The following is a 22,050-nucleotide window of genomic DNA, read 5'->3' as shown; positions in this document are numbered from 1 at the left end:
CGCGCGGCCGGGAGCGCTAGTTAAATGCCGCTGTCAGCGGCATTTAACTAGTTAATGGGCGCGGGCGGATCGCGATTCCGCTCGCGCTCATTGCACGCACATGTCAGCTGTACAAAACAGCTGACATGTCGCGGCTTTGAGGTGGGCTCACCGCCGGAGCCCACCTCAAAGCAGAGGATCTGCCAGCTGACGGACTATTCCGTCAGCTGGCAGAAAGGGGTTAATGACGCCCTTGTATTAACAGGTGGGCTGCCCAGCACTATAGTATGCAGCACACAGGGACAGACGCCCCAATAAACCAAGCCAACAAAAAGAGGCCTGGCCACATCCTACAAAAAAATGATTTTTTTTTTTGAGTTTTTTCTGTTAGCTGTTTTTTTTTTATTTTTATTAGTGGTAGGACTCGCAAGTAATGAGGTATAAAAGGCTGCAAACCAGACACTGTGCATCACACTTATCTGTGTGACTGGTGTCCTATGCAAGCTATATCAATGTGAATTTTTTCTACTAGGCAGCCAATCCCTCCAATATCTGCCTGGTGTGGGGTGGCTGCTTTATCAGTGGAGGCCTGCTGCATCCTGCTAAATGTGCATTTGTCATCAGACAGGGTTTTGGGAAGGCTGTACCTTATGGTATGTGTTTTTGAGTTTTTCTATGTTAGGCTACGTTCACATTAGCGTCGCGTCGCTGTTGCGTTGGCAACGCAGCGGCGACGCGCCCCTATGTTTAACATAGGGGACGCGTGCGTCTTTTTGCACGCGTTTTCCGACACGTGCGTCGTTTTAGACGCTAGCGTCGGACGCAAGAAAACGCTGCAAGTTGCATTTTTCTTGCGTCCGATTTCGGCAAAAAACGATGCACGCGTCGCAAAACGCGCGCGTTTTTCCGTGCGTCGCCGACGCAACAGCGACGCGACGCTAATGTGAACGTAGCCTTAGCGGTTTATTGAATGTCATTGGCCCATTTCTTTAATTCAGCATCGACCTCATTGTTCAACTTTTTGAGGACATCTTATGTCATATTCTTTTGTAAAGTGGCTTGTAAGCCATCAATTTCAGTTACAATAGACACCAATGATTCATCTTTTTCAATAGAACCAAGAACCCCTTGGAACAGGTATTGGTCAGATCCTCCCATATATTTTTAAAATTATCGTCCAGCACTGGAAATGAGGGGAAGACCTGTATACGGAGTCCTCTAGGGATTAGATCTTTTTGTATATATCCAGAAATTCATGGTTCCACCAAATTCGCGCTCTCTTACGTAACAATTCCTTAAAGCGGTAAATGACCTCCTGTAGGTCTTTATTAAGCCCATCAGTACCCCCATCTGCATTGTCATGGAAGACATCATTGATCTGAGCACACCATGTGCACGAAAATCCATACTAGGAACGGGAATAGCTGTGAAAAACACAGAAACAATGGCAACAAGAATCTCAAATACATTTTTATAGACCAGGGCAATGACATATGATAGGGTCAAGCCCCAGAGAAAGGCTGGTTATCAAAAATAGAGGGGTTTGCATTCATGTATATATATTTTTTAAATGTAAATAAATTAAACGCGTGGGGTCCCCCATTTTTGATAACCAACCAAGCAAAAACAGACAGTGGGGGCCTGGTAATCTCAGGTTGTTAAGGGGCCATGGATATTGTACCCCCAGCCTAAAAATAAAAGCCCACAGCTGATACTTTGCCCAGCTCATTGATGCACCGTGAGACTTTTTCTCATTGTGCTAGCGGTGATCACTGTAGTTCAGAGGCCTGGCTGGGAACGCAGCCTCAGTGACCTATTCTTTATAACCAGCCTTGCCTGGCCGGGTTTTGCCTGAGGGTTTCGCCTGGCCGGTTATCAAAAATACAGGAGAACACAGGCTTTTTTTTTTTCTTCGTAGTGCAGATGCCAGCTAATAAATACTCCCATCAGCCACCGCCTGCTCTCACTGTTATACGCAGCAGCAGGCGTTGGCTGATGGGAATAGTAGTCCCATCAGACAACGCCAGTAATCGAAAGTAAACTTTTTACTGCTGATCAGAAGCAGCATTTGGTGCGCTGACATGCACATGACAGAGCAAGAAATATCCGATGTTCGGTGGGGCGAACCCGAACAGTAACACATACTACCTGGTGAAGTCTGTGCCTGAACAGTAGGTGTTTGGTATGGATGCTGAACTTTACTGTTCGAGTTCGCCCAGTTCTACACAGCAGACGTTGTAACATTCATTTTCTCCCATTATCCCTTTTGAAAATGAAAAATTGGGACAAAACATTTTAGAGGAAAACTTTTTAATTTTTCATTTATTCAGCCCAATGTTGTGAGTTAAATACTCTCTACTCCCCTAGCTGAATTCAAGGTATAGTTTAAGAAATGGGGTCATGTGTGGAGATTTCTGCTGTTTTGGCACTTCGGGTGCTCTCCAAACACATGGTATCCGCAGTCTGTGCACCTGCCCTTTCATGCGCCTAAACAGTAGTTTTCCCCTAACTATGGGGTATTGGCGTACTTGTGAAAAACTGCAGAACAAATTTTGGTGTCTATTTTCTCCTGTTAATCTTGTGTTGAAAAAAAAGCTGGTGCTAAAGCAACATTTTTGTGGAAAATAACTACATTTTTTCACTTTTTAATTCCAAGCATCTAAAGCAGGGGTGGGGAACGTATGGTCCGCAGTATCTTCAGGTGTGGCTCGCAGCCATAAAACGGGCACTTTAATTCTTCAGAGGTGCATACGGACGGCGGCTATGTGGTCCGGCACCGACCCCATCGCTCATTCAGCTTATCAGCATCATAGACACCGATACAGTTGAAAGCTGTGATGGAGGAGAGCGTGTCAGATGCTCCCTCTCCCATCACTCCCCCTGCACTTGCGATTCAGTGGGCGCGCGATGTCACTTCATCGTGCGCCATGCTGTGCCAGAAGTGGAGCCGATGAAACTGGAACAGCAGAGCCTAGAGCAGCGCGGGGAAAAAGGAGGAGGTGTGTGTGTATTTCAGGTTATTTTAATGTTTAAGTTAATAATTTTATATGGCCAAGAACACTATAAAATTCCAAATGCCCTTTGCCAGAAAAAAGGTTCCCCACACCTGATCTTAAGTGTTACATTTCCTAAATGTGGTTGAAATACCTTGACAGGTTCAGTTTTTAAAATTGGGTCACTCTTGGGCCTTTTATATACAGAATACAGTGAGCACTACCGATGGGGGTTCTAGAGTAGGTTACCACACCATAAAGTAGTATACAAAAGAAACTCAGCACTCAACTTACTGTATATACTTTAGCATAAGCCGAGGCACCTACTTTTGCCACGGAAAACTGGGTTAGCTTATTGACTCTAGTATAAGCCGGGTATACGTTGTCCCCTCATCCCTGTCCTGCTATGCATGGCTCCCCCGTCATTATATGAAGGCCTCCCCCTGTCCTGGTATGAATGCCTACTTATCCACTATCCCTGTGTGCATGTTTCCTATTGAGAGAAAAAAAAAAAGACATCCTACTCACCTACCTGTGCGCCCTCGTTGCTGGCACTGCATCTCGTTCCAGTTGCCAGCGCCTGCCTGCAGCTCTTCCTGCCGAGCGATCATGTGGCCCTGCTCATTAAGGTAATGAATATTTACATATTCATTACCTTAATAAGCAGGGCCACATGATCACTCAGCAGCAAGAGCTGCTAGCGCCAGCACTGAGGGCGTGCAGGTAGGCGAGTATGAGGTGTGCTGGAAGCCGCTGGCTCATGACTGTGACCCACCGCTCCCCCTCCCGCTTTCTTGACCGTGACTCGTGTATAAGCCGAGGGGGGCGTTTTCAGCACACAAAAATGTGAAGAACTCCACTTACATACAGTAATCACAAATTAACTTTTATGTAGTCCAAGCTGTAGTAAACAAAAAACATTTCGGTCTCCCCGACCTTCATCAGTTACAAGTTTTTTTTAGATGGTATCACATGAACACTGGTGTACTCTAAAGAGGTGCATGTAATCAGATAATGGAGGTAGGTATTCCATTGGAAGTTATATAGCTAGCCGGAAATTGGTAAGTGTCTTTATCCTTAGGCCGGCGTCACACTAGAAGTATTTGGTCAGTATTTTACATCAGTATTTATAAGCCAAAACCAGGAGTGGGTGATAAATACAGAAGTGGTGCATATGTTTCTATTATACTTTTTCTCTAATTGTTCCACTCCTGGTTTTGGCTTACATATACTGATGTAAAATACTGACCAAATACTGCTAGTGTGACGGCAGTCTTATGGGAGCACGTGTCCACTTCAGACACGGTATCCACAGTTTGTTATCGGCCTGGGCTACCTAAAAGTTCATTTGTGATCGAGTGCCGAGTTGCTTTTATATACTCTCGGCATTCTGACAGGCCCCCAAAAGTCACTTCAAATGTGAAGTGATGCCAAATAAAATTTGATTTTGTAAAAAAAAAAAAAAAATAATTAATGATGCTGAAATGTGTAAAGTGTTACTAAAAACACAAAGTTGCAGATTTATCAAATTTTTAGTTTTTCATAAATGAAAGTTATTTTGACCTAAATTTACCTCATGAAAAAAATACACCCTCAAATCACTGGAATATGTGGAGGCTCCAGTGACATGTCCACAGTTGTTCTACACCTATCTGATGTATTAAAAAGTGACCTCTGACTCAGCCAAGTCTATGAGGGCCTCGTTCTGGCTCATTCAGTTACTTCCAGACAGGTGGAAGCTGTGGTCCCAAGACTGCGGTGTCGGGGAGCGCTGAAGATGGTGGGTGCCAAGAATATGAGGTGCAGGGATCCTGTGTCAGTAGCACCACTCCAACGCTACAATAAATAAAAAACAAATGGAGTGGTGCTTTAAGTTAACCCCTTACTACACATTTCCAGCTGCGATACAGGACTGATACTTACCTGGTGTAAGAAAGAGGCAGATAAAAATGTAATCATTTATTTTAAAGTAATGACAATCGTGAAGAAAACTAGAAATACATCATCAGCGACAAGATGAAGAACAAGCAGCGGGTGGGCTGAGGGGATCATTAAACACACCAAGCAGCAGGGGCCGAGCTGATACAGCCGAGCCAAGAGCTGCAATGTACAGAAATCTACCGCGGATTATTATTAGGGGCCCTATCTCTACAAGAGAGAACACAAAGGTTTAGGGGAACAAGACCCTAAAAATAGGAAACTTCTCAATAGATTCTGTATGATTTATAAAACAACAAGTTCCCATCAGACCTGGGCGACATCCGCCGCAGACAGTGACCAGGACTCAGCCAGACTGGCACCAAAGGCGACTAATGGTGCCCGGGCCTCGTGACTGAATCTACAAAGCGGATGACGGCTACAGGGGAGACACAAGCTTACTTATAGGGGTCTTACTATAGACATGTACATCATGGGGACAGGCAGTGCCATAATGGGGTCCATTAGTCACTGATCTAGGATTTGACGCACTGGAAGCTATTTCTGTCTGTATAAAATAGTAATTAAAACTCAACACCGGGGTGATGGGGGAGGAGCCAGGCATCTGCCATTGTTTATAGAGCACAACGTTAGCTGTCCCACTAGCTGCAGTAATACTGCATCCTGTCCAGACGCCGCCGCTTCCGAGAACGGAGGTCTTCAAAGAATTTCTGGATGTCCTGGGTTTGGACGACCTGGAAAGGAAAAAAATAAGCTGTGCATGGAAAATCATGTAAGGGACGCAGGCGGCGATAACAGGTAGCGGAGGGGTCTTTACCTTTCCTTCTTCAGCAAATTTCTTCAGGTAATCGGTCAGCTCCGACTTCAGATCGTTATATTCTGGGATAACGGAAAAAGTGAGAAATCACTAAAAGTATACTCATCTTATAAGATACCCGTGTATCACCAGGATATGATTTAACTGTGGTAGTGTGACTACCGGGACCCCCCACCGATCGAGAAAAGGAAGGGGCTGCATCCGATGCATTAAATGTTGATTACAGGGGGTCAGTAAAAGATTTACTATACGGGCACTTACCGCTGATTAGCTCCACCTGCTGGACACGGTTCATGCTGCTGAGAGCAGTCATCAGAGGGTCTCTGCTCCCCTGCGCCTCCTCAGATTTCCCTTTATTCTCATAAGCCTGAACAGTGTCGCATTCTTCCAGAAGGAACAGAATTTCCAGCTCCGAGTATAATTTCTGCGAATAGTAAAGATAGATGTGACTGTTAATGGGTGTCTCGCATCAGAAAACATTTAACCACATACACGCTTCCCCAAAAATGCATCACCCCAAAGAGCTGGGACATGCCAATCCCTCCTACCATGCAGTGATCACAGCGGCACAGTTTACTCCGCCAATTGCTCGGCCAGTAGGTGGCAACCTTCGCTCTGGGAGTCAGATGTTCTCTGTTCTGTTCAAGTTTGCAATTTTTAGCAGCTTCAGATGTCACTGAACTGGAAGCAACCCCATTTACAGGTTTCTAAAAAAAAACCAAAAAACCTTAGATTTTTTTTTCCATTTCATTGCAAAAAGCATTAATTTCTAAAATAAAAATATAGAAGTCATGTATAATCAGAATAGATTGAAAGTCAGAAATCCTCTAGTGCAAGGACCAGCGCCGCTGCAGACACTTCCAAACTTTACACCTCGACCTCCCCATACCTGGTCACAGCTGGTGGACGGGGACGTCTCTTCCTTTTTCACGTCCTTCTCATCCTCGCTCTTTATACAGGGACCATTCTGTGCCTCGGTGGTTTCTGCCGGACTTTCCTCCACCTTTACATCTTCATCGGCTTTTGCCGGGGTGATCTTGGTGACTGCAGGGACTGCACATGAGAGAGATGCCGAAGCCAAGGAATTAAATTAGACTCGTGTGAGCAACCCCTGGTGGTGACTAAAGGCAGAGGGAACCTATGGGTTGGTACATTTGTCATCCTGTTCCATTAGGGTATGGCGGCACTGTTACCTCCTATGTTATTGCTGTACACCCAGAGGAAAGAGCAGCGGTCCATGCAGCTCGGGCACACCATCTCCTCATACTCCAGGTGTTCAGGTGGCACTGCGCCCAGGTGCTGTAATACAGAGAGCATTAAAATCCACATACCTTGAGGTATATTAGTATTGCAAATAACTTTATGTAGGAAGCCCATCCCACTATTGTGAGCACGACATCCCCCCGATGTACATTTACTTTTAGGCTGAGGTAACTCTTGCCAGTGTGATGTGAGAAACTCGAGCGAGTCTCTCGCATCAATACCCGACGCTGCCGCCGGCACACGGACCGGAGCGTGCGGTAGTATAGAAATACATGCAGCCGCACGCTCTGGTCCGAGTGCCGGCCGCAGTGCTGGGTATTGATGCGAGTTTCTTGCATCACACACACACACACACACGTGTGACCCCGGCCTTAGGCTTATGTCCATGACATACCACGAGGCCACCATAAAGCACCTGGCAGCCCATGTTGTGTTGTAGGAGTGTTGATGTCACAACAAAAGGAGACGCCCTCCCTATGTTTATAGTTACTTTGGCGTCAGACTTCTCTCCAATCCCAGTCTTTCAAAGCCTGCAAATGGGAAGGGGGTTAAAGGAAATGCCCTCAAAAATCTCACACTCACCCTTCCGTGAAACCAGTCCTCACACCCGATGCACTGGATCATCTCATCAGAGATCTACAGGAGTGAAGAAATTAATCATGATTAGTTTCCCAGCACGATGAGGGTAGTAGTCTCACACAGCTGGATCTACCCCAATTGCTGAATTTTGGTGTAGTCTCCCCTTCAGCCGCTCACCTCATCTTCCGGGTCGGGGTACGGCCTCCGGCAGGTGCAGTACAAGCCAAAGAAGTTCTGGTTGTATTTATTCCCAGCGTTCACATTCTCCTTCTCCTGAGGATAAAATATTGATAGGGAATAAGGGAAAAAACAGCAACCAGAGGGGATTATAGGGTTAACAGTCCTCCAGCACCCACACTATTACTGCAGATATAGTTCATACTTTGTGAGATTCTGGATTATCAGATGGTCACAGAATAAGACAGGTGAGAAACTTGCGGCACAAGCTCTGCACACATTACAGCAGAGGCTCCACAATGAGGCTGATGCACATGAGCCACAGACATAATCCTTTACATGTGACAATCCAGAATTCACCAGATAGAAGGAAGGTTCTGTCTAGTAATCACACGCACCGGGAACAGTTTACACTCCATTTGCTTGAATTTGCCGTTTCCACAGTCACATCGAAAGTTCCTGTGAAGAAATAAGAAAGAACTTTTGATCATCATCATCTTGAACCAAGATGAAGTTATAGACCGTGAGCAGGAGTCATCTACATACCGGGGTCTTGTGTATCATGCGGTGCACTGTTATGTATACACACACATATACCGGGGTCTTGTGTATCATGCGGTGCACTGTTATGTATACACACACATATACCGGGGTCTTGTGTATCATGCGGTGCACTGTTATGTATACACACACATATACCGGGGTCTTGTATATCATACGGTGCACTGTTACGTATACACACACACACATACCGGGGTCTTGTATATCATACGGTGCACTGTTACGTATACACACATATACCGGGGTCTTGTATATCATATGGTGCACTGTTACGTATACACACACATATACCTGGGTCTTGTATATCATACGGTGCACTGTTACGTATACACACACACACATACCAGGGTCTTGTATATCATGCGGTGCACTGTTATGTATACACTGCTCAAAAAAATAAAAGGAACACTAAAATCCCACATCCTAGATATCACTGAATGAAATATTCCAGTTGCAAATTTGTATTCACTACATAGTGGAATGTGTTCAGAACAATAAAACATATCAATTTACATTATCAATGTAAATCAAAATGAATATCCCATGGTTGTCTGGATTAGGAATGATACTCAAAATCAAAGTGGAAAAATATAGTTACTTACCAATAACGGTATTTCTCCGAGCCCATGATGGCACCACGGAGAGAGGGGATCCGCCCACCAAGGACAGGAAACCTACAGATAAAAAGGCGGTACCTGTCTCCCGCATCAGTTGTTTACAGAGCATAATGGGAGCTTAGGTTAATAAAATATAATTTCAACATTACTCGAAGTCTTAACGGAGATACCGCGTGGCAATTTTCTTAGGTATTAGCATAGGGGCAATTTATTAGTGTGCACACCCATCCGTGAAGGGAGGGAATGTACGGGTGCCATCATGGGCTCAGAGAAATACAGTTATCGGTAAGTAACTATATTTTTCTGTGTCCCCCATGGTGGCACCAGGGAGAGAATTGCAGAGACTGTACATTAGGGAGGGACCACTGCTTCCAGCACCCTTTTCCCAAAGGTTAGAGGAAGAGATAAGGTCCAATCTATAGTGCTTATAGAATGTAGAGAGTGAAGACCAGCTCTACATATCTGATCAATTGAAGCAGCGGCCCTTTCCGCCCAGGAGGTTGCTACTGCTCTTGTTGAGTGTGCTCTGATTTCTCCTGGAACTGGTACACCACCGGATGAGTACGACAGGCTGATGGCGTCTCTGATCCATCTTGCTAGGGTGCTTTTTTCCCCCTTCCGGGGACCCTGGAAATGGACAAAAAGAGATCCATCCTCCCTACACTCCCTAGTGGCTTCTATGTAGTGGATTAAGCATCTCCTAACATCCAATGTGTGTAAAGACTCTTCCCTCCTTGTTTTTGGGGTTAGGACAAAAAGAGTGAAGAGATATCTCCTGTGCTCTGTGGAACCGAGAACCTACTTTTGGGAGGTAGGCCGGATCAGTTTTAAGAACAACCCTATCAACCAGGAATTGAGTGTAAGGGGGGTTGGCTGACAAGGCTTGTATGTCACTAACCCTACGCACAGAGGTGAGGGCGACCAATAAGGATGTTTTAAGAGATAGGATTCTCAATGAGACATCTGCCAAGGGTTCAAAAGGGAGGTTTAGTCAGGGCCGTAAGGACTAGAATTAAATCCCACTGAATGGTACTCCGTGAGGGTAGAGGTCTTGACCTTCCTGCTGCTCTGATGAACCTGGAAACCCAACAATTCCCCGCTAGATCGCAATTGAATAGTGCTTCCAAAGCTGCTATACGGACTTTTACGGTACTTGTGGCCAGACCTACTGTATCTAACCCCTTTTGTAGGAACTATAGTATTGCTTTTAGAGGAACTTCATCTAGCTTGGTGCCTGAGGAGAGGAATTTTTTTTCTGTATTTTCCCGTACTGTTTAGTCGTAATTGGTTTCCTACTTTGCAGCAGGGTAGACACTAGCCCCAGTGAAAACAATCTATTTTCCAACAGCTCCCTTTCAAATTCCAGGCTATCAAGTGTAAACTTGCAACCCACGGATGTTGTACTGGTCCCCGGGAGAGGAGATTTGGAAGGTGCGGGAGTACCCAGGGGTCCCAGATAGACATCCTTCTCATCCAGCAAAACCAAACCCTCTTCGGCCAGAATGGGGCTATCAAGACTACCCGAGCTGTCGTCCCGTATTTTCCTCAGAACTGCTGGTATTAGAGTGATTGGGGGAAAGGCATATGACAGCTAGTGGTACCAAGGAATCAGGAATGCACCTAATGATACGGGGTTTCCCAATGGTGCTATGGAGCAAAAGGTGTCTACCTTCTTGTTCAGATTGTTCGCAAAGAGGTCTATGTCCGGTAATCCCCACCTTTCTGAGATTTTGTTGAACACTGCCTGGTTCAATTACCATTCCCCCTGTTTTAGACGGGATCGACTCAAAGTCTCCTCTGTGATTGTCCACCCCCTTTAAGTGAAGGCCTGATAATGACTGTAGGTTGTTCTCGGCTATTTGGAAGATTGATTTGGTTACTTCCATCAGAGACTGGGAACGGGTACCCCCTTGGTGATTTAGGTACGCTACCACTACTCCGTTGTCTGACATAATTCTGACATGAGAGTGAAGGGGATCTAGGAACTCTTAGACTGCAAACTTGACTGCAAGTAGTTCTTTCATGTTGGAAGATACCCCCCTTCAGGTTGCCTGACCAGACCCCCTGAGCTATGAGATCATTCAGATGGGCCCCCCACCTACTGGGGCTTGCGTCTGTAGTCACTACTTTTGAGACCGGGGTTACCCAAGGGACACCTCGGGAAAGATTGTTCTGCGACATCCACCAATCCAGTGAATTGTATTTGGAGATAAACTGAACCGACCTTCTAAATTTACTTCTAGAGAAACTTCTGACAAAATTTGCCATTGAAGATCTCTCGAATGAAGGGGAGCCCATTGGTTTGCTGGACTGCAGGAATGCAAGCCGTCATGGACACCAGGAGAGACATAGCTTGAGGTAGGGATATGGAGGGGAGATCCCTCATTAACTGGATACTAGTTCCACCATCTTTTGCATTTTTTCTGAGGGAAGACGGCATTCCTGCCCGTCAGAGTCCAATGTGATGCCCAGATATTCCTGAACTTGGCACGGTACTAATTTGGACTTCGTTAAGTTCACTAGCCAGCCTAGGCTTTCTAAGGAGTGCATGATCTTTTCTAAATGACTTTCGAAATGGTGAGGAGAGTTGCCGATTACTAGGAAATCGTCGAGATATGGCACGATCAGGGTGTCTTGCTCCCTCAGGTGGTCTCTTGTTCTAATGCCAGTTGTTCCTCCACTGATGATCTCAGAGATGTTGTCATGAAGGAGGGATGAGGAAGTTTGTGAAATTTTAGTTTGAGTCCCGAATTTATTATATCCAATATCCATGGACTGTTGGTAATTTTCTCCCAGGCTGAAAGAGGGACAGCCTTCCCCCCACCTGGGGCAAAAATTCATTGGGCGGGCTTCTTGTTGTCAGTGGGGCTCTTACTGAACATGAACCCCTTGTTTTTGTTTTTCTTGGTTTCCCATCTATCCTGATTTTTCCCAGGTTTCCTACGGATGAACCTCTTGCTCCGAAAGGGCCTCCTGTAGAAAGGGTAAGTGAGGATAGGGAATTACTTTTTCTCCTCCACTTTATCCAAGATGTCATCTAAAGTGGGGCCAAATAAGAATTCTCCTTCGCAGGGGATGGTACATAGCATCAATTTTGTTTGAAGGTCCCCTGGCCAAAACTTAAGCCAAAGGGCCCGCCTGGCCGCGTTAGAAAAAAAAACAAAACGCTGATCTAGCAGCTAGTCTTATCGAGTCAGCAGAAGCAACTGCCAGGAAAGCGGCTGCCCCCCGCATTACTGGCAAGGTGTTCAGAATAGTGTCCCAAGACTACCTGTTTTTAAGATGAGTTTCCAAGTGATCTAGCCAGACCATTAGGGAACGGGATGTGCAGGCGGCAGCCACCGCAGGTTTTAGCCCTCCCCCTGCTGCTTCCCTTGAGCTTTTTAGGAACGCGTCTGCTTTCTTGTCCGTGGGATCCTTTAGGACTCCCATGTCCTCAAACAGAAGGGCATATTTTTTAGATGCCTTTGCGATGGCAACGTCCAATTTGGGAGTTTTTTCCCAAAAGGAGCAACACTGGTCATCAGAAGGGTATTTTCTCTTTGGTGTAAGCAGGGCCTTTCTTATGGGCTTTTTCCACTCTTTTTTTTTTAAAGCCTACAGCACCTGGTATTCCCAGGCAGTCTCCCATCCAAGTACTAACCAGGCCTGACCCTGCTTAGCTTCCGAGATCAGACGAGATCGGGCGTGTTCAGGGTGGTGTGGCCATAGGCCTTTTTAATCAAGGCCTGGATTTTTTCATTAAGCGGAAAGGCCCTCTTTTTTTGTTCGAGACCCCCAAACATAAATGTCCTGTACTGATTTTTTGGGCGAGGGTCAGTTAGCCCCATGGTGTTCCTAACTGCTTTAACAAGGCTATCAGTCTCTTCTAGAAGAAAACAGCTACGACCCCCAGTGGAAGATGATGTTGAGGAAGAGTTGGATGTGTCGGAGTCCCCATCTTCGCTACCCGTGTCACAGGTCTCAGGTGTTGGGGATCTGTGCCTGGTCTTTTTTCCACTTTTTCCCCTCCTGTAGGGATCTAAAAGGTGTCCTCCACCTGGTTTTTTCTCTAAGTATTGAGGTCTGCTGCAAACCCAGGAAGCCCTTCACAGACTGTGTGCTGCACACATGAGCTGCAAAGTCTTTTTTTCCCCAGAGGGAAGATCCTCTCTACAAAGAGCACATATTTTGTGCTTAGTTTTCCCTGAGCTTTTCTTCCCCTAAGAAAAATAAAAGAAGCAAAGATAGGGCCTCATTAACCACTAGCATTCACAAAGATCACTCACCACCCAATGGACCCCATTAGTACCGGTTGGGGATGATCTGTATTTGCAATCGGATTATGCCTTGTGCCGGACGCCGAGCTGGAGCCTTTACTGTGCCGATAACCTCCTTGTGATGGGAGGCTTGTCCTTTTTGTGGCCGTCGTTTCTGCTGCTGCGATGGTGAGGATCTGGATAGGGGTGATCCCTGTAGGTCCAGGTCACTCATGATGCTGGGGGAATGCTTGTCGAGCTCCATCAGAAGCATTCGACCTGATGGCTGCCCCCTTTAAGTAGCAGAGACTGGATTTCCCAGTCCTGCCTTGCGCCCGCACAATATTAGTGCCCGCGCAATGACTGGATACCCAGTCATGCATTGCGCCAAATCGCGTCCAGCTTTCGCGCATGCGCAGAGCCGAGAACGCCATCCTAGAGGCACTGCCCGCAAGATGGCGCCGCACGTTTGTACTTGTTCCCAGAACCCCCGGGAGCCCCAGCCATGCAGACTTATGCTTGGGGAGGCAGCCTATATACTGCCTCCTTCCCCCAGAGGGACCCCCATGCCGGGATGCTGCTGCTGTGGAGTTACCTTACCCAGAGAGGCGGCCACGATCCCTCCTTACTGCCTCTCGACGCACACCCTAGATGCCTACTAGCCCCAGCGGTTGCGCCTCGGGTCACCACACCAGCCGAGGCAGGGGGACCCCCGCTGTCTGGATCACTGATTGGCCCCGGAATCTCACGACGAACGAGGTAGGCTTCTGTGGGTCTCCCATTAAGGACAGGAAACCAAACGGATGCGGGAGAGAGGTACCGCCTTTTTATCTGTAAGTTTCCTGTCCTTGGTGGGCGGATCCCCCCTCTCCGTGGTGCTGTCATGGGGGACAGAGAAAATCAAATTACAGGCTGATCCAACTTCAGTGGAAATGCCTCATGACAAGGAAAAGATGCTCAGTATTGTGTGTGGCCTCCACGTGCCTGTATGACCTCCCAACAATGCTCCAGAAGAGGCGGCTGATGGTCTCCTGAGGGATCTCCTCCTCCTAGACCTGGACTAAATCATCCATAAACTCCTGGACAGTCTGTGGTGCAATGAGACGTTGGTGGATGGTGAGAGACATGTTCCAGATGTGTTCAATTAGATTCAGATCTGGGGGGGGAATGGGCGGGCTAGTCCATAGCTTCAATGCCTTCATCTTGTAGGAACTGCTGAAACACTCCAGCCACATGAGGTCTGGCATTCTCCTGCATTAGGAGGAACCCAGGGCCAACAGCACCAGCATATGGTCTCACAAGGGGTCTGAGGATCTCATCTCGGTACCTAATGGCAGTCAGGCTACCTCTGGCGAGCACATGGAGTGCTGCGCGACCCTCCAAAGAAATGCCACCCCAAACCATTACTGACCAACTGCCAAACCAGTCATGCTGAAGGATGTTGCAGGCAGCAGATCGCTCTCCACGGCGTCTCCAGACTGTCACGTGTGCTCACTGTGAACCTGCTTTAATCTGTGAAGAGCACAGGGCGCCAGTGGCGAATTTGCCAATCCTGGTGTTCTGTGGCAAATGCCAAGCGTCCTGTTCGGTGTTGAGCTGTGAGCACAACCCTCATCTGTGGATGTCAGGCACTCAAACCATCCTCATGGAGTCTGTTTCAAACAGTTTGTGCAGACATGCACATTTGTGGCCTGTTGGAGGTCATTTTGCAGGGCTCTGGCAGTGCTCCTCCTTGCACAAAGGCTGAGGTACTGGTCCTGCTGCTGGCTTGTTGCCCTCCTACAGCCTCTTCCACGTCTCCTGGTGTACTTGCCTGTCTCCCGGTAGCACCTAAAGCCTCTGGATACTACGCTGACAGACACAGCAAACCTTCTTGCCACAGCTCGCATTGATGTGCCATCCTGCACTACCTGAACCACTTGTGTGGGTTGTAGAGTCAGTCTCATGCTACCACGAGTGTGAAAGAACAACAAACATTCAAAAGTGACCAAAATATCAGCCAGAAAGCATTGGTACTGAGCTGTGGTCTGTGGTCCCCACCTGCAGAACAACTCCTTTATTAAGGGTTGCTTGATAATTGCCAATAATTTCCATCTGTTGTCTATTCCATTTGCACAACAGCATCTGAAATTGATTGTCAATCAGTGTTGCTTCCTATGTGGACAGTTTGATTTGACAGAAGGTTGATTTACTTGGAGTTATATTCTGTTGTTTAAGTGTCCCCTTTATTTTTTTTTAGCAGTGTATATATACACACATACCGGGGGGCTTGTGTATCATGTACCGGAATGTTATACATTACATTGTCTTTAAATGGGGTCCCGGGCACAGACAGGGGGTACAAACCTCTTGGTATACAGCTCGTACAGGTTATGGCCTTCGTGGCACTTATAGGTACAAGCCAGGCAGATCCCGGCCGGCTCCTCACTTCTGGGGGTGCACGTGTTACACGCATACAGCGCCTGTCGCTTCACGTAACCCTGCAAACAGTACAAACATCAAGAAGTAGAGTCACCTGTGAGAGGAGATAAAGTAAGGTGGGGGTCTTCTGTATTCTATGGGGTCACTGTCTGGAATTGGGGGTCAGGGGTCTCCTGTATCATGAGAATGTCACTGTCAGCAGACTGGGGGGGGGGGGTCTCCAGTACGACGGGGGGGGATGGTCGGGGGTGTCTCCAGTATTATGGAGGGGGCCTCTGTCAGGAGTTGGGGAGGGGTCTCCTGTATTATAGGGGGATCACTGTCAGGAGTTGGGGTCTCCTGTATTATGGAGGGGGGTCACTGTCAGTTGGGGAGGGGGGTCTTCTGTATTATGGTCCTGTCAGGATATGAGGGAGGGACCCTGTATAATGGTCCTGTCAGGAGTTGGGGGGGGGGGGTGTCTCCAGTATTATGGAGGGGGCCTCTGTCAGGAGTTGGGGAGGGGTCTCCTGTATTATAGGGGGATCAATGTCAGGAGTTGGGGTCTCCTGTATTATGGAAGGGGGTCACTGTCAGTTGGGGAGGGGGGTCTTCTGTATTATAGTCCTGTCAGAGGATGGGGGGGGGGGGGGTCTCCTGTATTCTAGGGCTCTCCTGAACTATAGTCCTGTCAGGAGATGGGGGTGTGCGTCCTGTATTATGGAGGGGGTCACTGTCAGGAAATGAGGGGGGGGTCACTGTCAGTTGGGGGGGGGGGGGAGGGTCTCCTGTATTATGGTTCTGTCAGGAGATGCGTGGGGTCTCATGTATTATGGAGGGGGTCACAGTCAGTTGGGGGTCTCCTGTATTATGGTCCTGTCAGGATATGAGGGAGGGTCTCCTGTATAACGGTCCTGTCAGGCTTTAGGGGGGGGGGTGGGTCTCCTGTATTATAGTCCTATCAGGAGATGGCAGTGTGCGTCCTGTATTATGGGGGTCACTGTCAGTTGGGAGGGTCTCCTGTATTATGGTCCTGTCAGGAGATGCGTGGGGTCTCCTGTATTATGGAGGGGGTCACAGTCAGTTGGGGGTCTCCTGTATTATGGTCCTGTCAGGATATGAGGGAGGGTCTCCTGTATAACGGTCCTGTCAGGCTTTAGGAGGGAGGGGGGTCTCCTGTATTATAGTCCTGTCAGGAGATGGGGGTTTGCGTCCTGTATTACAGGGGTCACTGTCAGGATTTAGGAGGACGCCTGTATTATGGAGGGCACAGTTGGCCCCTGATACCTCTGGGTACGAGCACTTCTCGGCGTCGCTCCCGCCCAGCACAGCGCAGGCCTCATCCTCCAGGGCGTCGTCCTCCTCCAGCACATCCAGCAGGGACAGCACCGGCTCCTCTCCGGCTGCTTCCTCCGCGCTGCGCTTCTCCTGCTGATCGTTTGCCGCCATCAGAAACACTAAGAAAAAAAAAAGAGGTAACGACACTTCCGGTGGTGGCGGGCGGATACCAGCAGAAGAAAAAAAAACTTCCGGTGTTGGAGGGCGGAAGCTTCCTGCTGTCTTTTCCTCCCGCTTCTATTGCAAACCAATCACTTGACGTCATAGTAACCAATCAAAGTCCCTCCCAGGGGGCGGGGCAAAAACTTAGGTGTCATAAATGTGTGATTTCCAGACGTCAAGTCACGTGATTATGGGGTTTGCCAGTTTCCAGACATGGCAGCCTGGTTCTGTCGCTCAGTGGTGACGTCATATTGCAGTGACCGTGAAGTGCAGCATGGAACTCAGCGCGGAAGTGATCGGCAGGGATGGCGGTAGCCGCCCGTTCCGGGTGACCTGCGAGCGGACACTGCAAGGACTGCAGGGAGGTCTGGAGCGGCTGCAGGGGGAGGTGTCCGCGGAGCTCAGCCGGCTGGTGGAGGAGGAGAGGCGGGCGGGAGCCCCTCAGGACCAAGGTATGCTGCGGAGCTGTCCTGGGCGTCCAGTGGGCGGGGTCACTCACCAGCTGTCTGTCTGAGGACCGCCCCCCGGACTCTTAAGAACAGAAGCCCCTGGGACAGCAGTGCGATCATTTCTTGTCTGTAACCCCAGAGATGCATGGCTCTGCAGTGCAGCTGTATACACAAAACGGTACAACATTTTTAATCAAACTTAATTTTCTATGTATTTACCTAACATTGCGGGAGCTGTAGAGCTGGGGTCCGGATTCCCTCTTATTCCTTACTGGGGTCATAACTGAATGGAGTGGCAGCTGCTGTGAGCTACCACTGTGCCCTGTCATCCGGACACATGGGGAGCGGACCCCTGTCTACTGCTCGGTCAGGGGGCCCTGCCTTGCCCTGTATGGTGGGAAGACCCCAGTAATCCCGTGACCTCGTTGCTTGTTTTATCCCATGAATCTAAAAAAGCAAAAACGTGAGCCGTTTTTTGTTTTGTTTTTGCTTCAGTTTCCAGGTATCTAATCTAATAAGGTATGTAATAAGACAGGAGGGCGGGGGTCTCGGCTCAGCCCCTCGCCTGTTTGTAGCTTCCTCATATGTCCATATTTGGTGCAAGTCTGTGAAAGGTGCAGCAGATTCCTACGTAGCGCCTCTTGCCCTCCTCCGCCCCAGTGACTGCAGCGCTGTGTGGTCCCCAGAGTCTTCACTATAAAAAAAAAACAAAAAAAAAAACTTTGACATCAGACTGGACGACGCTCAGAATATTCGTCACTGATATTTTATTTCTTTTTATTAAGAAAATGAAGAGGAAGAAGACGATGATGATGACTCAAAGAACGGGATCTTATCCAGCAGCCCACCAGCAAAGAGGACGAAGAGTCGGCAGAGCTAGTGGTGGACACTCGTCTTCTGGGGTACATGGACTGTAATGAGAAAGACCCCCCTAAACTTGTGGCTTTGGGATCAGTTTTTCTTTTTTTGCTCTTTACGTTGGGTTCTTCTACAATCATGTATAGCCGTGGCACAATATGGCAGCTACTTCTGTAGTTTATATAGCAGGTGATACAAATAAACCTTCCTGCTGGATACGTTGTTGCTGAGAACGGACGTCATGTGACCAGTGCAGTACTGGTATATAGTGTCCTGCAGGTGAGGAACAGAGGACCAGCGTGATAGTAGGATCGCAGCCACAGAATCACATTGTAATTACTGCTTGTAGGGGATGTGTGATGACAAGAAGGGACAGGGGTGCTTTTGTTTTCAGCCCCGGAGACAGAAGTGTGAAAATAGGGAGTCTGGTGAGATGCTAAAACACAGGCAAAAACATAGCACCGACGACATCCTGTATATACATCATATAGGGGAAAGTCACATCGTGCAGACCCTTCCCTCTTATATAATACATTAACCACTGGAAAGAGATCAGCGGTGACATCACTGAGAATGCCTCCTATCCATCACTAGAGATCAGCGGTGACATCACAGAGAATGCCTCCTATCCATCACTAGAGATCAGCGGTGACATCCCTGAGAATGCCTCCTATCCATCACTAGAGATCAGCGGTCACATCACTGAGAATGCCTCCTATCCATCACTAGAGATCAGCGGTGACATCACTGAAAATGCCTCCTATCCATCACTAGAGATCAGCGGTGACATCACTGAGAATGCCTCCTATCCATCACTAGAGATCAGCGGTGACATCACTGAGAATGCCTCCTATCCATCACTAGAGATCAGCGGTGACATCACTGAGAATGCCTCCTATCCATCACTAGAGATCAGCGGTGACATCACTGAGAATGCCTCCTATCCATCACTAGAGATCAGAGGTGACATCACTGAGAATGCCTCCTATCCATCACTAGAGATCAGAGGTGACATCACTGAGAATGCCTCCTATCCATTGTCACGATATGGTATGAAATATCATATAAGTTTAGTTGCTCGTCAGCTCATGAGGTGGGCTAAACCCCCCCCTTCACTAGCTGACTCTACTTGTTTCTCTCTGGGCTACGGACTGTATGCTAGAAGGGGGTTTTATTGCCCTGGGGTCGTAAATTCCAGGCTCAGAGGAAAGTCCCTCACCCCTCCCACCTTCACTAGTCAGAACTGGTAAAGTGGCTCCAAAATTCATGAAAGATCCTTTGTTTGGTTTTGGTACGATATTATGCACCATGTTTACGGTAAGAACACGAAAATATATATTCGTATTCCCACTCGGTGTAGGTACCCATCCCTTGAAACTCGGGCTTCTAACTCCGTCTGGTAAAGAAGTAGGGTTTTCTCTGTAAATATGTATCCCAGATAGGACATATTTGATCTCATTAGAATGCTCACGTTAACCCGAGATGATTGATGGGTTTGTTAGAACTATGACGTGTTTTGTAGTGAAGTTATAGAAATTAGAGAGAGAATAGTTTAAAGTTTAGGCAGAATGTAGAGAGAGGAGGGTCTGGATAAGCCAGCCTTTCTGTGATGTCACAGCCTTAAGGGTTTAAGTGTCTGGCAGGCTCTGAGGAGGCACCCTTCTGCTGGATTTCTTCTTCTGGACTCCTTGTCCTATTGTTCTGGAAGAGCTGAGTACATCCCATGGACTGGGATGTATGGAAACTGCACTAGCCTGGGGTGCCCGCCATGTTTTTAACATGTGAGTGTTATCTTTTCTCTTTTATTCCCTTTATGTTATAATTACCCATGTACATATTTGCAATTGTCTCATTTGTAACATCTTTATAAACTATTTTTGATAAAGCACTGCCTAATTATTTTTAATGGGATATACTATTATATGTTAGTTCTTCTCCATGCTCTAAAAACCGTACCCTAAGTCTTCTGAAGGGAAATACGCTACTGTTACTGTTGTGTTGGGTTAGCTTCGGACCCGTTTAATCGAAGCTGGTGGCAGCGAGAAGTGTGCAGACTTTTGGGTTATGTTGTAGTGGCTGCGGCGTTAATAATTATTGTTCCTGCCTGAGTGGGAGTAGTTATCGCGTCGCTGCAGCGTGCCCAATAGCCAGTACATAGCAGGCAGCCTTTCTGGCGACTAATTACCCAGGGTGCAGTACCTAATCTGACCTGAGAGTAAGGGGGGCGCCAGAGAGCTGCAAGTGTTAAGTGGAACTGTAAGCGGGATATACATAAATCCCTGCAGTTCGTGGTATATAGAAAAGCAGTGGGATACCTAGAATAAGCCCCTGCTGTAAACTAAGAGGTCAATAGCCTTGTGTGTGGTTTTTCATCACATCGTGGAGTGGAGGGATAACTAAGATAAGCCCCCCCTGCACATGTGATAGCCGTCTGTTGGCCTAAAGTCACCTCAATCCGTGACGTAGGGGTGACAGTCACGGTGTGAATCCTGACCCATTGGTGACAGCGGTCAGGGGAATCGTGACAATTGGTGGCAGCGGTGGGATATCTTAGAGCATTAGTGATTTGGTTTGAGTAATCATTCCTCTCACTAAAAACTTGCAGAAAGTTCTTGCGAGGACTCTGCGCAAATAAGTTTGGAGAACGAACTCAGTGCTTTTTAGTTGAGACAATTGCGTACTGGTAATTATCCCCTCCCTTTCTCTTCGTTTTTCTATCCTATCTTTTATTTGGCAACCATGGCTGCGAAAGGGGAAGCCTGGTACAACCAGCAGAAGAAGGATTTTCTTGCTGGGATATGTACGTGCCATGGCCTGAACCCCCAGGACAAGTCCAAGGCTCAAATGGTCGCTGACCTGGTGCAATGGGAAGCCGACCAAGCCAGGCCACAGAGCCCAGAAGCCGCAGAGGCCAGCACAAGCGAACATGGTGCTGCAGCAGAGGTCCAACCACTGAATACGGGCCCTACTGGCAACCAGGGGGGCGCAGACCTCCTCCTGCAGCTGGCTCTGCAACAATGCTCCGCAGATGACTTTGAGAGACGTCTGCAGCTGATCCAGCAATACCAGGAGCGAGCCGAGCGAGAGGCCCAAGCGGAGCGGGAGTACCAGCTGCAGATGGCCCGACTGCAAATGCAGGGGTTGTCCCAGACCAACCGTGAGCCTAGCAGCGCTCAGACACCGAAGCCCCGGCCTGATCACTTTCCTGTTATGGAGAAGGACGGAGACTTGGACACTTTTCTGCGGGCCTTTGAGAAAGCCTGCAGACAGTACCGGCTGCCTACAGATGAATGGGCCCGATACCTGACACCAGGGCTGAGAGGTAAAGCTCTGGAGGCGTTTGCTGCCCTCCCTCAAGAACAAGATGGTGACTATGAGGCCATCAAGCAGGCCCTGATAGCCAAGTACCAGCTTACACCCGAGGTGTACCGTAGAAAGTTCCGGACCCTCCAGCGTGGCCCACACGACAGTTACAGTGATGTGGTGCATGGACTGGGGACCCACTTTGACCAGTGGACCCAAGGACTGTCAGTGACCACCTTTGCACAGCTGCGAGACCTGATGATCAAAGACCAGTTCTTTCATCTTTGCCCAGCTGAGGTGCGACAGTTCGTGATGGACAGAGAACCCAAAGACGTGACGAAAGCAGCGCAGATTGCCGATGCCTATGAGGCCAACCGT

The 22,050-nt window shown here is 48.0% G+C and overlaps 2 protein-coding genes and 1 non-coding gene across 3 annotated transcripts; 1 reads left to right on the top strand and 2 right to left on the bottom strand.

Moving 5' to 3' along the window:
• Positions 1-4,918: 4,918 nt before the first annotated feature.
• On the bottom strand, positions 4,919-17,088 carry UBR7 (ubiquitin protein ligase E3 component n-recognin 7). Its single transcript, XM_069737054.1, has 11 exons — positions 16,850-17,088; positions 15,509-15,642; positions 8,145-8,205; positions 7,747-7,842; positions 7,573-7,626; positions 6,921-7,026; positions 6,617-6,780; positions 6,276-6,434; positions 5,989-6,151; positions 5,728-5,789; positions 4,919-5,644 (listed from the first exon to the last, which is right to left on the bottom strand). The coding sequence occupies exons 1-11, from the start codon at positions 17,009-17,011 to the stop codon at positions 5,552-5,554; spliced, it is 1,254 nt and encodes a 417-aa protein (XP_069593155.1). The 5' UTR covers positions 17,012-17,088; the 3' UTR covers positions 4,919-5,551.
• LOC138659763 (5S ribosomal RNA) lies at positions 12,519-12,637 on the bottom strand. Its single transcript, XR_011317499.1, has one exon. It is a non-coding gene; the product is annotated as a 5S ribosomal RNA (ribosomal RNA).
• Positions 17,089-17,232: 144 nt separating the features above from the next.
• On the top strand, positions 17,233-18,585 carry LOC138647807 (EKC/KEOPS complex subunit GON7-like). The gene is made up of 2 exons (XM_069737076.1): positions 17,233-17,514; positions 18,297-18,585. The coding sequence occupies exons 1-2, from the start codon at positions 17,337-17,339 to the stop codon at positions 18,389-18,391; spliced, it is 273 nt and encodes a 90-aa protein (XP_069593177.1). The 5' UTR covers positions 17,233-17,336; the 3' UTR covers positions 18,392-18,585.
• The last annotated feature ends 3,465 nt before the right edge of the window (positions 18,586-22,050 follow it).

Source organism: Ranitomeya imitator, chromosome 1, assembly GCF_032444005.1.
Source record: "Ranitomeya imitator isolate aRanImi1 chromosome 1, aRanImi1.pri, whole genome shotgun sequence".
NCBI lineage: Eukaryota > Metazoa > Chordata > Amphibia > Anura > Dendrobatidae > Ranitomeya > Ranitomeya imitator.
Note: the sequence above shows the minus strand (reverse complement) of the source record. Positions and strands in the feature narration are given on the sequence as shown.